This window comes from Melanostigma gelatinosum (assembly GCF_949748355.1).
Source record: "Melanostigma gelatinosum genome assembly, chromosome: 19".
Taxonomy (NCBI): Eukaryota; Metazoa; Chordata; class Actinopteri; order Perciformes; family Zoarcidae; genus Melanostigma; species Melanostigma gelatinosum.
In genome coordinates, this window is record NC_136652.1 from 7,251,097 (window position 1) to 7,266,115 (window position 15,019).

A 15,019-nucleotide genomic window follows, 5' to 3' on the forward strand; every position below is an offset into this window, starting at 1 on the left:
AGCTATGTCCTTTACGGGCTTATCCTTGATGTTAAACAGGCAAATGAAAACATCTGGATTTTGGAAGTTGGAGGTTGATGTTTAATTAATAATAAACCTGGGGGGACATGTGCCCTCATCCCTGGAGGAAATTGCATCTTTAGTATACAATAATAATATAAATGTTCCAGATGTATTTTTAGATTTTTACCTGTCGTCGTACCGCTCTTAGGAGGCTAACAGACAGCGTCAAGGGCATCAAGGCCAACCTCCAGAGCCCCAGTGAGGACGCAGGCTGCGTCCTCCCGCCCCAGGCCTCTCTCCAGGCTTGGGTCAGCAGAGGCCAGGCGCTGGCTGCCCAGTGCTCCACCCTCCTGCAGCAGCTGGCCTGGCTGCTGCAGTGCTGCCCGGAGGACCTCCAGCAGAAGGAGGAGACCAGCAGCTGCAGGCAGCACACCCTGAGGTGTCCGTCCCCGCTGGCGGCGCAGCGCCAACCCCCCGGCTGCCTGATGCGGAGGGGAGACGCCGCCTGGTGCCAGCTAAACCAGCGCACGGATGCAATGTTGAAGCAGACTCAGAGCCTGAAGGCGGAGCTGGACAATGTGGCGCAAGAGAGCTCCGAGAGAGCTCTCCACACATGGTAAACCACCAAGTGTTGATCTGAAATCTGGCGCAGCGATAAGAAAAAAAGCGGCCTCAATGACACTGTCTGTTTCCACAGGAACCATTTTGTCACATGCTGTTCGGCCTTCGACCAGCTGGCAGCCGCAGCGGCTCAGATGCCCGGCATGGAGCAGCTCTTCACCCCGACCGTGTGCGTCGGCGGCGCAGACAGTCAGCCGGGCATCACCCAGAGCCTGCAGTATGTCAGAGGACAGGTGGAGGCGAGCATCATGGAGTTCACCACCTGGAAGACCCAGCTGCTCTCCCTGGGACACCAGCACTCAGGTGAATGCAACGAGCCATATGCCATCATTCCTTTGGTGATTAATAACCCGGCATCTTGCTCACAGACATGACTAATTGCACTGTCCAGTAAGAAGAAACTCCATTTAGCACCATGATTCCACAGTTCCTCTGCTTATCTACCTCTCCTAACAGATCAGCAGCCTGCCTTCTGTTCCGAGTTCTCTGCTGAGCTGGAGGCGAACATCAACACGGTGCTGTGTGCTGTCCAGACGCTTGTGAAGAGGAGGGAGAACGAGCAGCAAAGACAGAGAGCGCAGCGTGGGGAGAGAGGTGAGACAGAAGCATTTCTGTGCAATGGTGAGGTCACGTACCAATCCTTGGACTGATGCCTACGACATCTCTATATTATGAATAATATTATCACTCAATTGTGATATGATTTATATTTGGCTTGTATACATTTATATACAAGTTTATATGGTTGGTTCAATGTAAAGCTTCATTTAATGTCGAGTGACTGGTAGCTTAGCTCACTGCACTTTCCAACTAGCTTACCCAGCATTGTTGACGACTCATTGTAAATGGAAAAGGTGAAAAAAGACCAAGTGTTCTTAATATGTATATTAGATTGTCATGTTTTAGATGTTTCAGGGGGTGCTGAGGAGGAGAAGGAGAAGGAGGAACAGCCCGTGGAGGACCTGCTGAAGCCCGGCCACCTGACTCGACTCCTGGAGGAGGAGCTGGCAGCCGAGGTGGAGGCTCTGTGTGTGGGAGATGTTAGCGGCGGGCTGGAGAGGCTGCTGAGCCGCCTGAGGACACACAGAGACTCCTGTCAGCCACCACAGCTCCAGGTACCAAGAACAGCTGCTCGCGAGACATCTAGAATACTTTACTGTCCAGCTGCATTTAAAGTGGACTTGCCTTGACTGTGGTTTGAATCAGTAATCCACACGGCTGTGGTGCCTTTAAAGGGATTCCGCTAATTAAAGCTCATATGATGGTGAGCCAGGTAAAGTGATCCAGTTAGTTCTAACTTGCGTCTCCAGACACACTTACAGAATTGATTTGGTAATCTTCAAAGACTTGAATAACAGTGCGCCCTTATTTTGAAATGTTGTGCCATCAACGTCTCTCCATGTGTGTGTCTAGGAGGTGAACCGAGCGTGCAGGATGCTGGTGCATCTGGAGCCTCTGCTGGGGATCTACACTGACGTGGTGCGTTACTACGTGGCCGTGTCACTGGGAGCCCACAGGAGCACAGGAAAACTGCTGTCTGTGCTGGCCAGCATCTTCACTGAGCTCGCCCAGAAGGTACGGACACGACAAACGTCACTCATTCTCATCCCGGGAAAAAGAAAGGGGATATATATATATATATATATATAGAGCTCTCGCTCTCGCTCTCTCTCTGAAATACTTCCCCTTTCTTTTTTCCGGTTTCCCACCCTTGATGTTTAACTTCAGTACCCAGCTCTTCCTGCCAGTCTTCCCCCCCCCCCCCAAGGGATGTGATGATGGGCTTTTGAAATGTTGTAAAAGAAATGACACACGGCACCTTTTAGTGTCTGGTTTAAAAGCAGCATGGGGACGTTTCTGCTGTTGCAGTGAGACAACAGTCACAATTGTAGAAAATGGAATTTATACAATTTGGAAGCTAAAAACGTCTGCTGCAGTAGCTGGAAGGTGGTGTCTGTTAAAGGCAGAAATCTCTTAGAAAGATGATACCCCTGCTCCAGACCTGGTTTAAATGCACCATCTTAGCTCATAGAGGTGTCTCAATATATGTTATGGGTTTTAGATTATGTGGTTATTACCGTATATATATGTCTTTGGTGTAAACAAGTAGTAATAAAAAATAAATGCTATTTTTTTTTTTTTTACAGGAAGTAAGAAATATTATCCTCAAAACTCAATTGAAAAACAATTTAAATGCATCTCCAATTCCCTTTTTTCCCCCTCGATTGCCTCTCAGGGCTTCCGTACCGGCATTGTTATATATGGGTGATGAAGTTCAACAGAAAGCAGTGACTAATTGTTTGTTGTGGCCCCCCTCCCCTCCACAGGGATTCTGCCTGCCTCAGGACCTGATGGCCGGTGGAGACGGAGAAGGTGCCACACAGTTCCACGACTATGAGGGCGGAGGAATAGGAGAGGGCGAGGGCGACAAAGACGTCAGTGACAAGATTGAGAATGAAGATCAGGTAATTTTACTTCTCAAAACTGATTCACTCAAGGTCTGCTTACTGGCTTTTTCTTTTTTTTTATGAGCTTCATTAGCTGAGTGTGTAATGAACGAAGCTGCTGAAGGCTGTGAGATGTGGTTTAATTAAAGCACTGGGAAAAGCGAGTAATTAGCTGAGAAAATGCTGAATGTATGAGAAGGCTATCAAATGTCTGGGGTGGACAACATTTCTCATAAAGCTGTCCACGCGTTCTTCTTCTTCCAGGTGGAGGACACTTTACAGGAGGGTCAGGAAAAGGAAGAAGAGGAGGATAAAGGGAAGATCAAGGCGGAGGACAACGCCATCGAGATGTCAGAGGACTTTGATGGCAAAATGCAAGATGGGGATGAAAATGAAGCAGGTAACTTGTCCACTGACCTTATGGGGCCCACTCGTTTTTGGGGTTTGTTCCACAAACAAGACTGTGAAAACCTAAAATGATTTGTAAATGAACGTGGAAACGTCTCCCAGAATCGCCGCTGAGAGTATTTTACTTTTTTTGAATGGTGCGCAGGGGAAGATGATGACTCGGCGAAAGAGGAGGAGGAGGAGCTGGATAAAAAGATGGGTGACTTGGGTGAAGGACAGACGGACACGCTGGATGAGAGAATGTGGGGGGATGATGATGATGAGGACGACGACAGGGAGGAAGGAAGTGACAAGGAGGAAGAGTCCGGCCAGGGCATGGACGAGGTACACAACGCACTATTTGAAACATTTGAATTTATAGAGCAGCAGTTTAAAAGGTGCCCGTCAAATATTTCTAGTTGCTGATTTTAAGTGAATCTTTATTTAAGCCAGATATTTTGTCAATGTGCCCTCATTTCCCTGTCAACACCGGATCGTTAGGGTGAATCAGAGCTGGTTGCGAATGACGACAACTTAGACGCCGCAGACCCCAGCAAAGACAAGAAACACCAGGACAAAGACGAACAGATGGACGTGGAGGAGAAGGAGAAAATCAATGAACAAGGCGATGAGGTGATGTTTATATTCAGAAGTGAACACATTCACAGATGCCCCCCTCCCCCTTTGCACCCAATCGCTGAACTTCATCCAGAATTACTAACTGATATTTCCCACACACATCTCTTTATTTCCCAGCGGGAGTTTGATGAGGACGAAGTGGACCCCTACCACGGTCAGCAGGACAAGAGGCCGGAGCCCGAGGCCATGGATCTGCCCGAGGATCTCAACCTGGACCAGGAGGAGGCTGGAGAAGAGGGCGAGGGCGAGGGCGAGGGGGAGGGAGAGGGTGAGCGCTGCACACAAGGCCGGGTGATACAGCAACACCGCTCTGCAATGTATAACGTGCATATGACCACAGTTCTGTCTTTTACAGTTTTATATTGTGATATTCGTACTTTTTCCATGGTCTCATTTGTTTGTGGTAGTTACATGAACTCAGGTATCACAGTTAATACGTGGAGTCCCTTTAACACGAACTGTGAAACACGGAGGCCATGACACAGCGTTTGTTTTGGGCATTTGAATCCGATCAGTGAATGTTACAGTCTGGCTTTTTCGCCCCTCTTCAGAGGAGAATCCATTCGACATTGACGAGAAAGCCATGGGCCAGGACGAGAAGGAGGACGGACAGAAAGACGGAGGCGAGGAGGCGGAGGAGGGAGGAGAGAAGATGGAGGAGGACCAGGCGGACCAGCCAGGAGAGGAGAACGACCAGGAGCCCAAGACTGAAGAGGGAGAGAAGGACAAGGAGGAGGAGGAGGGAGGGGGAGAGAAAGCAGAGGGAGACGAGGAGTGTGCTGAGAAAGACGAAGAGGAGGAGAAAGGTCGGGAGGCAGGAAGAGATGAAAATCTGACTATTCCAAATGACAAAGGACCCAAACCAAAGGTGTGTGTCAAAGAACTGCTGTACCCTTTTGATGAACACAGACGCTGTCCACACACATGGTTTCATTCTGTGTGTCACTTGTTGGTACTTTCTAATGCTTACAGGAGGAGGAGGAGGGAGCAGGCGAGGATGAGGAGCAGCCCGAGGCAGCCGAGAGGAAGGAGCACAACACAGACGGTCAGACCGGAGAGCAGAGCGTTCAGAGCGACACAGCTGTGGAGCTGGCAGGAGAGGCGTCGGAGAGAGACCAAGCCAAAGAGGTACGCTCCACCTCGGGGCGGGGCCTCAGGCTCACCTCACACAGGGGGGGGGGGGGGCGTGTTTGAGCCCTCTGGTCTTGATGTGAAGAAAATGTTATGACAATTTGTGACACTTAAGTTGAAATGTATGGCTATGGAAGAATTTCTCTCTAAAATATTTTGGCTGCGACCAACGAAAGGAGACTTGACTGCAGGCCTCCTCAGTCATGATTACAATTGTCAGTTGAATGCGCTGTATTAAGTATCTCACCTTTACCTTATGAACAGTAACCTTATACTCTATTTGGCTTTTTTAAGATGTGACCCATTGTCTACTCCTTGAAAATGTCCCCGTGTGGCTTTCTGGCGTTCTGTACGCTGCTGGCTCGTTGTCTGATCCTGCTGGATTCGAACAAAGATTCTGTCTTATATTATGTGACGTTATGAAAAACAAGCAGCACTCACTGTGAAGTCCATCTGGCATTTCCGTTTTCTTCTGGTTTCTTAGGAGCATGGGAGCGGATCCGCCGATGCCAGCCAATCGGAGGGCCACCAGTCGAAGCTGACGGCGAGGATGGCGTCTCAGACGCAGACGCAGAGCAAGACTCAGGTACAAGAGAGGAACCTCCACTTCTACTGCCCTTTGTTCTTCAGTCCGTCCGTTTACGGTTCATTGACTGTGCCGTTCCAGAGCTTCAAGAGAAAACCTGGCCAAGCAGACAACGAGCGGTCGACGGGCGACTACAATGAGCGCGTTAACAAGCGCCTGCGTACAGTGGAGCGAAGCACGGATCGCCCCGAGGACGGCAAGCAGAGCGACGCCCAGCAGGAGTCAGACCTGTACGAACACATCAAACAGGGAGAGACGGCCTACGACGCCCAGACATACGGTCGGTGGTCAACATTTCACATTTCTAGTGGCCATCAGATCACGTTTTTAAGTGGATGAATGGACGTCATTGTTTGCCGCTCATTCCTTGCCGTTTCCAGACGTTGCCAGCGCGGACCAGCAGAAAGCAGCGGGACCTCACCAGGACCAGGACGATCAGAATGATGAGGATGTCGCCATGGAGACGGAGAAGCAGGAAGAGGACCTCCAGGCCGCTGAGGTCCAGGAGCTAAAGCCTGAGCAGCTGGACTCCACCAAGGCCTCCCAGAAAGGTGACACATTTGGACTTTGATTCTTTCGTGTTTTAGGAACTTGTTTTTGGTATGTTTATTGGTGAAACGTGCTCATCCCCTGACATCATCCACTACCTCCTCTTCTTCTTCTTCCCGTGCAGGTATAGACAGTGGGGAGATGGAGGTCCAGAGGCAGGCAGAGGAAGAGGAGAGGTGGAAGGACCGACAAAATACCAGAGAAGAAGAGCGAGCAGCCAGACGTGGCGAATCCACAATCCACACAGTTCCTGAGCTGCTGCTGGACACCACGCAGGTAGAGAACTACTCTCTCTCTTCTTCTCTTTACGTCTCTGTTTCACACAGACCTTTGACCGTGGGCGTCAGGGCTGTGTTGTAACAGTAAACTAATCAAATAATGCTGACATTGCATTGAGTTGTGTTTGTGTTTGCAGAAAGCAGAGAGCGACCCGGACGAGGTCAGGAGGCAGATGGAGCTGCAGCTGGAGGCCTGGCACAAACAGGCTCGGGGAACTCAGGAGGAGGTGAGGCCGAACAACTGACTCTTGTTATTAAACACACGTACAAGTTCAACTGTGCCTGCAAAGTAACAATCGGTACAAAAAGTGGTTAACGTCACATCAAACATTTATCCAGGGGAATGTCACCGCTTTCATAAGCTGTGTTTCCGTTCACATATATTTTGAAGCATCACATTAGAAAGACTGAATGAAAACAGCAATTTGATGAAACTTCCTCAGATGTGAAAACATAATTATTACGCTCGCTTGAGGTGGTTTTTGCCTTGGTTGAAAAAGAGTTCATGTGCTAAATGGATTTTGGAAACGCCTTTGCCGAATAAATTCCGACGTAGCGAACAGTGAACTCGCAGTGATCGATCAGCTGCTTCTGCTGTCGGCGTCCTCTCGGATAGTTCTATACCGTGCGAATGCATGAAGCATGGCCGCTGTAAACTGACAGGAAAGAACAATTCAAACTTGCCCCGTGAACTACTTCTCTGACGACCGTTTTGTTTCTTCTTCTCCTCCTCCGTATTTTATAAGACAACAGACTCTGACCTGCTGGCGCTCGTGTTTCCACTGTTGTCTTTCGGCGACACGTCGCCTTGCAAGATTTCAGAACTCGACTAACGTCAAACACCTCAAACAATCTGAGAAATTGCTTTCCCCATTAGTCACGTGAACACAAAAACATGAGGGAAACAGGGTCCAGGTTGAAAAATACCTACGTTACACTTTGAGTATGCGTCTTAAAAATAACTTTTCTGTTTTTTTCGATGAATACTTTTCTGAAACTGATCTTTACATCACCTTCAAGTCAAGGACATTTTGACAAAAGATCAACGCTCTACACCATATCAAATAAGTGTCTTCATAATGAGCCATATCCACGAACTATATCGTTGTGATTGTATGAGGTTGTAACTGGTCCCTAATCTGTTCCCGTCTGTGTTCCCAGGAGAGCGCAGCAGCCTCCATGTGGCACCAGTACCAGACCCTGACCTCAGCTCTGTCCCAGCAGCTGTGTGAGCAGCTCCGCCTCATCCTGGAGCCCACACAGGCCGCCAAACTCAAGTGAGGAGCAGCACACTCACCGCCTTGTGTCTTACAGCGGGCGTTTCCAACCATGCGGTCAAACGCTTGTTGTTCCCATGAACCTGGTGGTCGCCAATTTGCAAGTTACTGGTTTTCACCCTGGTATACACGCACGCCATCACACATTCATTGTCCCACTGCCCCACAGAGGCGACTACCGCACGGGGAAGCGTCTGAACATGAGGAAGGTCATCCCTTACATCGCCAGTCAGTTCCGCAAGGACAAGATCTGGCTGAGGAGGACCAAGCCCAGCAAGAGGGAGTACCAGATCTGTCTGGCTGTGGACGACTCCTCCAGCATGGTGGACAACCACTCTAAACAGGTGAGAGACGGCCCTGTTGTTCAGTCGCTCACGCTGCCGGTGTAGAACCTCCTGATAACAACATGTCCACAGTCAGAAAGTGGCTGAATTAAACACAATAATCATCAGTCATATAAGAGGGAGCGATGACTTTCTCTTTTTTACAGTGGTAATCGCTTTGCCTGGGCCGTAATGATTATTATTATTATAATAAGTACAATGTGTGTGTGTGTGTGGTGCAGCTGGCGTTTGAGTCCCTCTCGGTGATCGTCAACGCTCTCACTCTGCTGGAGGTGGGACAGGTGTCTGTGTGCAGGTACGGTTCTGCATGTATGGTGAGATAACAGTGAGTTTAATCATGTGCTTAATGTGAAGCTAACCTTTGTAACGGCTGCTCGTGCGTCCAGCTTTGGCGAGCAGGTGCTGCTGCTGCACCCCTTCCAGCAGCAGTTCAACGACGACTCAGGCGCTCGGATCCTCCGACTCTGTCAGTTCCAGCAGAAGAAGACCCGGATAGCACAGGTGGGCGTTTCCTTTGTACTGCTCCTCCATCAACTGTCCTTCACTGGTACTGCTGTGTGTGTGTGTGTGTGTGTGAATTGTTAAATATATAGTGTTTGATGTTTTACAGTAATTAAAATAGGAAGGAAGCACTGAGAGGCAAGTCAGAAAAACTATTCTGTTGATTAATTTTCCAAGTCTGATCTGTGTTTATGTTGTGGTTAAAAAAAACATTTGCCAGAATAATCTTTCTAAGTTCCTGTAATTTTTTTCATCTGTGGAACAGTTTAAGGGAAAACAAGGTTTTGCAGGTTGAATTATGTTTTTGTGTTTGTTGCCACAAGAGGGTGAAGTGCTCCTCTACCCCATGTTGTAAGTAGGACTTAAAGCGTTCAGGTTTTCCCTAAAGGCAGGTTAGCGCTAATTGAAATACATTTCTATCCAAAAGAAAGACATGACAGTTATGCTCCATAACGTGCTAACACACAAACCCGCCTGCAAGGAAACATGAATACCTTTAGTCTTATAGGACATGGGATAGTCATACTACAAAATGAGTATTTCAACAACAAACAAGTTTTTTGGGAAAAGCATTTTTTTTTTTCACACTTGCCTCTTAGTGCTTCCGTATAGTCGGGATGAATTGTTTATTGCAAATAAATACATGCTGGTTTTTTTTAGAAGTTTGTCGCATTAATTAAATATTCTCATTCAACGTTTAGTTGTTTCTCTCTTGATTTGAATGTGATGCTCTGATGCTCTATTCGCCATTAAACGTATGATGCGACTGACTCATGTGCCTCTCCTCCTGTCTCCTCTTCATGCCTCTCCTCTTCATGCCTCTCCTCTTCATGCCTCTCCTCCTGTCTCCTCGTCATGCCTCTCCTCTTCATGCCTCTCCTCCTGTCGCCTCTTCATGCCTCTCCTCTTCATGCCTCTCCTCCTGTCTCCTCTTCATGCCTCTCCTCTTCATGCCTCTCCTCCTGTCTCCTCTTCATGCCTCTCCTCTTCATGCCTCTCCTCCTGTCGCCTCTTCATGCCTCTCCTCTTCATGCCTCTCCTCCTGTCTCCTCGTCATGCCTCTCCTCTTCATGCCTCTCCTCTTCATGCCTCTCCTCTTCATGCCTCTCCTCTTCATGCCTCTCCTCCTGTCTCCTCGTCATGCCTCTCCTCTTCATGCCTCTCCTCTTCATGCCTCTCCTCCTGTCTCCTCGTCATGCCTCTCCTCTTCATGCCTCTCCTCTTCATGCCTCTCCTCTTCATGCCTCTCCTCTTCATGCCTCTCCTCTTCATGCCTCTCCTCCTGTCTCCTCGTCATGCCTCTCCTCTTCATGCCTCTCCTCCTGTCGCCTCTTCATGCCTCTCCTCTTCATGCCTCTCCTCCTGTCTCCTCTTCATGCCTCTCCTCTTCATGCCTCTCCTCCTGTCTCCTCTTCATGCCTCTCCTCTTCATGCCTCTCCTCCTGTCGCCTCTTCATGCCTCTCCTCTTCATGCCTCTCCTCTTCATGCCTCTCCTCCTGTCTCCTCGTCATGCCTCTCCTCTTCATGCCTCTCCTCTTCATGCCTCTCCTCTTCATGCCTCTCCTCTTCATGCCTCTCCTCCTGTCACCTCGTCATGCCTCTCCTCCTGTCACCTCGTCATGCCTCTCCTCCTGTCACCTCGTCATGCCTCTCCTCGTCATGCCTCTCCTCTTCATGCCTCGCCTCCTGTCACCTCGTCATGCCTCTCCTCTTCATGCCTCTCCTCCTGTCACCTCGTCATGCCTCTCCTCGTCATGCCTCTCTTCATGCCTCGCCTCCTGTCACCTCGTCATGCCTCTCCTCTTCATGCCTCTCCTCCTGTCACCTCGTCATGCCTCTCCTCTTCATGCCTCTCCTCCTGTCACCTCGTCATGCCTCTCCTCGTCATGCCTCTCTTCATGCCTCGCCTCCTGTCACCTCGTCATGCCTCTCCTCTTCATGCCTCTCCTCCTGTCACCTCGTCATGCCTCTCCTCCTGTCACCTCGTCATGCCTCTCCTCGTCATGCCTCTCCTCTTCATGCCTCGCCTCCTGTCACCTCGTCATGCCTCTCCTCTTCATGCCTCTCCTCCTGTCACCTCGTCATGCCTCTCCTCCTGTCACCTCGTCATGCCTCTCCTCGTCATGCCTCTCCTCTTCATGCCTCTCCTCTTCATGCCTCTCCTCCTGTCACCTCGTCATGCCTCTCCTCTTCATGCCTCTCCTCCTGTCACCTCGTCATGCCTCTCCTCTTCATGCCTCTCCTCTTCATGCCTCTCCTCCTGTCACCTCGTCATGCCTCTCCTCGTCATGCCTCTCTTCATGCCTCTCCTCCTGTCACCTCGTCATGCCTCTCCTCGTCATGCCTCTCCTCGTCATGCCTCTCCTCTTCATGCCTCTCCTCTTCATGCCTCTCCTCTTCATGCCTCTCCTCCTGTCACCTCGTCATGCCTCTCCTCCTGTCTCCTCTTCATGCCTCTCCTCCTGTCACCTCGTCATGCCTCTCCTCGTCATGCCTCTCCTCTTCATGCCTCGCCTCCTGTCACCTCGTCATGCCTCTCCTCCTGTCACCTCGTCATGCCTCTCCTCTTCATGCCTCTCCTCCTGTCACCTCGTCATGCCTCTCCTCTTCATGCCTCTCCTCCTGTCACCTCGTCATGCCTCTCCTCTTCATGCCTCTCCTCTTCATGCCTCTCCTCTGTAGTTTTTGGACACCTCGACAAAAATGTTTCTGGCAGCACGAGAGCAGATTCCTGGATCTCTAAACTCCGGTAAGGACTCAACCTGCATATTTAATGACACATCGTGCGTCAGGCTGATGGTTTAGTTCAACCTTCAAAAGCATTCAGTGTTCATCAAAGTATTGACGAGCAACAACCCGGCTGAATTACAAAGAGAACAAGTTCAGTTTGCAAATATCTGGTGGACTGATGAAGGTGTTAGTACCGCAGTGGAGCAGCTCAGCCAGCACAAGGTGTGTAAACGCAGCATGAGCCTGTTATCTACAGCACTGTCTCTGCCATGCAGAGCTGCTCCTGAGGGTGCTGTGACAGATAGCTGATAGTTATTTCTGGATCAGCAGCTCCAGACGCAGTACACACATGCTTATATCAACTTTCTGCACCAATGAAGACGGGAAGTCGAGTTTAGATGGAACCTTTGATTATATATAGAGATCTAACTTCGACCTTTTAAAGAAATGTAGGCGTTTCTGAGGGATTCCAAACAACTGTGTGTTGTTCAGCTTTAAAGCTGCTCTCATCAATATTTGTGTGGATCAAATGATTGTTTCATGTGAAAGGGTTTGCATATAGTGAGGACGCCACAGAGAAATATCAGCCATTTGGCGGGGGGTTATTCACGACGATTGAAGAAATGTGTTCAGTGTTGTTTTTTCTTTTTCAGTTGACGTCTAACAACTCACTGTGATTTCCTCCTAACGTTGTTGCCATTCTTGTCGCAAACTTCCTTGGTTGTAGCTAGCTCAGTAGAAGGATTCCATCCCCATTCTTAATTCTGCCTACAAAGCTTTGATTGGTTAATTGCGTTCAACCAGGGAAGCGGCACGCATTAAGAACACCACCAGACCTATTTGAGGTGTGGGGTCCGCTCATGTAAAGTGTTCTTCCCTACCAATGTTGGGGAAATAGTTGGCTCACACAAACAAACCTTTTGTAACTGCATGACCAGCCACATTGTGTCACATCGCCGTCCGCTGTTCCTCTCTCGCCTCGCTCCACAGAGACGGCCCAGCTGCTGGTCATCGTATCCGACGGCAGGGGCTTATTCCTGGAAGGGAAGGAGCGTGTGTCGGCGGCCGTGCGGGCCGCACGCAGCGCAAACGTGTTCATCATATTCGTGGTGCTCGACAACCCCAACTCTCGGGTAAGTGAAGGAAGGATTTGACTCTTTTTTTTTTTTTGTTAAATGTTCTTAATGTCCAGACACAAAGTGTGACTTAATCATGGTGCTGTGCTGCAGGACTCCATCCTGGACATCAAGGTGCCCATATTCAAAGGGCCGGGAGAGCTGCCAGACATCCGCTCCTACATGGACGAGTTCCCCTTCCCCTTCTACGTCATCCTGCGAGACGTCAACGCCTTGCCGGAGACCCTGAGCGACGCGCTCAGACAGTGGTTTGAACTCGTCACCGCAGCCGACCAGTAGACGCCATCTTTCAACAGGAAAGGGAGAAGTGGGCAGCAACCAACTGCACAATGCCACTCTGCTGCCAGCTGCTCAGCCACAACTCAACAAAAAGGACTCTAAAGAAAAAAAGACGGATTTGCCGCTGTACATGTGCCTTTATTTTCTTATCTTTACTGTAGAATTGAGTCGAGTTTGACAGCAACCTTTGCTGGTTTCTCTTTGTTATCGGGGGAATCATCAGTTTATTTTGTAATGTAACGAGGATTGCTTTAACTTGCACGTCTGAAATGAAACAAAAATGTGATTCCCTTTCTTGTGAAACACCTCCAGTGAAGAGTCGGTCAATACCTCTGTCCCCCTTGTACTGTAGACCTGAAATCATGTGTGTGTGGATGTTGTCGTCAGTGTTAAAAAGGTCATTGATTCGTTCGTCTTCAATATGAAACAAAAGGCAACAGATGTGCAGAGCTGACACAGGACCGGTGTTGGATTGTGTTTTAACAGAACCCCTCTAACTTCACGACCTAATAGTAGCATGTCGGTGTGGTCATGAAGGACATTCAAAGGAACTCAGAAATGTGCCTTGGAGAGAACGGTATTATATCTCACGTCCCACCTGTCGGGGTGATGGATCAGAGGCACGGCCCCATCTCTGTTCTGATGAAGGCCCCAGTGTAACCCACTTTTGTGGTTTAAAGACTCATATCTGCTGATCTTCCATCCATACTGTTTGACTTCTACTAACCGTGTGTCCCTTAGGAGTAGGCGATGATAAAAAGTGCATTGAAATGTTTATTATCAACTCTGTGTTTTGTATCGTGGACCGACATGTAAAACATTGGTCATATTTAAGAGGTTGTTTCTTCATTGCATCCATCTGTTCAACCATGACCTGAAGAATCCTGACAATAAACGGTTTACAAGGCTTTTCATGGCAAACATCTTGCACTGACAATTCCATAACCCTTATCTGTAAATCATGGGAATTGAAGTCTAGTTACCAAACAGGATATTGGACAGAGTAAAAAGTCATAGTATAGCATGTCGAAAAAGTCATAGTATAGCATGTCCAAAAAGTCATTGTATAGCATGTCGAAAAAGTCATTGTATAGCATGTCGAAAAAGTCATAGTATAGCATGTCGAAAAAGTCATAAAGTCATTGTATAGCATGTCGAAAAAGTCATTGTATAGCATGTCGAAAAAGTCATAGTCATTGTATAGCATGTCGAAAAAGTCATAAAGTCATTGTATAGCATGTCGAAAAAGTCAAAAAACTCATAGTGTAGCATGTCCATAAAGTCAAAGTATAGCATGTCCAAAAAGTCAAAAAACTCATAGTATAGCATGTCCATAGAGTCAAAGTATAGCATGTCCAAAAAGTCAAAAAAGTCAAAGTATAGCATGTCCAAAAAGTCGTAAGAAAGTCATAGTATAGCATGTCGAAAAAGTTATAGTCATAGTATAGCATGTCGAAAAAGTTATAGTCATAGTATAGCATGTCGAAAAAGTCATAAAAAAGTCAAAGTATAGCATGTCGAAAAAGTCGTAAGAAAGTCATAGTATAGCATGTCCAAAAAGTCAAAGTATAGCATGTCCAAAAAGTTATAGTCATAGTATAGCATGTCCAAAAAGTTATAGTCATAGTATAGCATGTCCAAAAAGTTATAGTCATAGTATAGCATGTCGAAAAAGTCATAAAAAAGTCAAAGTATAGCATGTCGTAAGAAAGTCATAGTATAGCATGTCCAAAAAGTCAAAGTATAGCATGTCGAAAAAGTTATAGTCATAGTATAGCATGTCCAAAAAGTTATAGTCATAGTATAGCATGTCCAAAAAGTCATAAAAAAGTCATAGTATAGCATGTCCAAAAAGTCAAAAAGTCATAGTATAGCATGTCCAAAAAGTCAAAAAGTCATAGTATAGCATGTCCAAAAAGTCGTAAGAAAGTCATAGTATAGCATGTCGAAAAAGTTATAGTCATAGTATAGCATGTCCAAAAAGTTATAGTCATAGTATAGCATGTCGAAAAAGTCATAAAAAAGTCAAAGTATAGCATGTCGAAAAAGTCAAAAAGTCATAGTATAGCATGTCCAAAAAGTCAAAAAGTCATAGTATAGCATGTCCAAA

General features: G+C 47.8%; 1 protein-coding gene across 1 annotated transcript in view; it reads left to right on the top strand.

The window, feature by feature from the left end:
• mdn1 (midasin AAA ATPase 1) overlaps nucleotides 1–13,818 on the top strand; it is a gene marked incomplete at its 5' end in the record, with an annotated part of 49,822 nt that extends 36,004 nt beyond the window's left edge. The window contains 24 exons of the mRNA XM_079290353.1: nucleotides 212–619; nucleotides 701–927; nucleotides 1,081–1,218; nucleotides 1,531–1,739; nucleotides 2,038–2,199; nucleotides 2,952–3,089; nucleotides 3,336–3,471; nucleotides 3,625–3,803; nucleotides 3,960–4,091; nucleotides 4,215–4,365; nucleotides 4,649–4,965; nucleotides 5,070–5,225; nucleotides 5,713–5,814; nucleotides 5,896–6,094; nucleotides 6,195–6,365; nucleotides 6,488–6,639; nucleotides 6,779–6,868; nucleotides 7,803–7,918; nucleotides 8,088–8,262; nucleotides 8,484–8,557; nucleotides 8,649–8,763; nucleotides 11,447–11,513; nucleotides 12,485–12,627; nucleotides 12,724–13,818. Coding sequence (XP_079146479.1) covers nucleotides 212–619; nucleotides 701–927; nucleotides 1,081–1,218; nucleotides 1,531–1,739; nucleotides 2,038–2,199; nucleotides 2,952–3,089; nucleotides 3,336–3,471; nucleotides 3,625–3,803; nucleotides 3,960–4,091; nucleotides 4,215–4,365; nucleotides 4,649–4,965; nucleotides 5,070–5,225; nucleotides 5,713–5,814; nucleotides 5,896–6,094; nucleotides 6,195–6,365; nucleotides 6,488–6,639; nucleotides 6,779–6,868; nucleotides 7,803–7,918; nucleotides 8,088–8,262; nucleotides 8,484–8,557; nucleotides 8,649–8,763; nucleotides 11,447–11,513; nucleotides 12,485–12,627; nucleotides 12,724–12,909 — 3,943 coding nt within the window. The 3' untranslated portion in view covers nucleotides 12,910–13,818. The remainder of the gene's footprint in view (nucleotides 1–211; nucleotides 620–700; nucleotides 928–1,080; nucleotides 1,219–1,530; nucleotides 1,740–2,037; nucleotides 2,200–2,951; nucleotides 3,090–3,335; nucleotides 3,472–3,624; nucleotides 3,804–3,959; nucleotides 4,092–4,214; nucleotides 4,366–4,648; nucleotides 4,966–5,069; nucleotides 5,226–5,712; nucleotides 5,815–5,895; nucleotides 6,095–6,194; nucleotides 6,366–6,487; nucleotides 6,640–6,778; nucleotides 6,869–7,802; nucleotides 7,919–8,087; nucleotides 8,263–8,483; nucleotides 8,558–8,648; nucleotides 8,764–11,446; nucleotides 11,514–12,484; nucleotides 12,628–12,723) is intronic.
• Nucleotides 13,819–15,019: the final 1,201 nt, after the last annotated feature.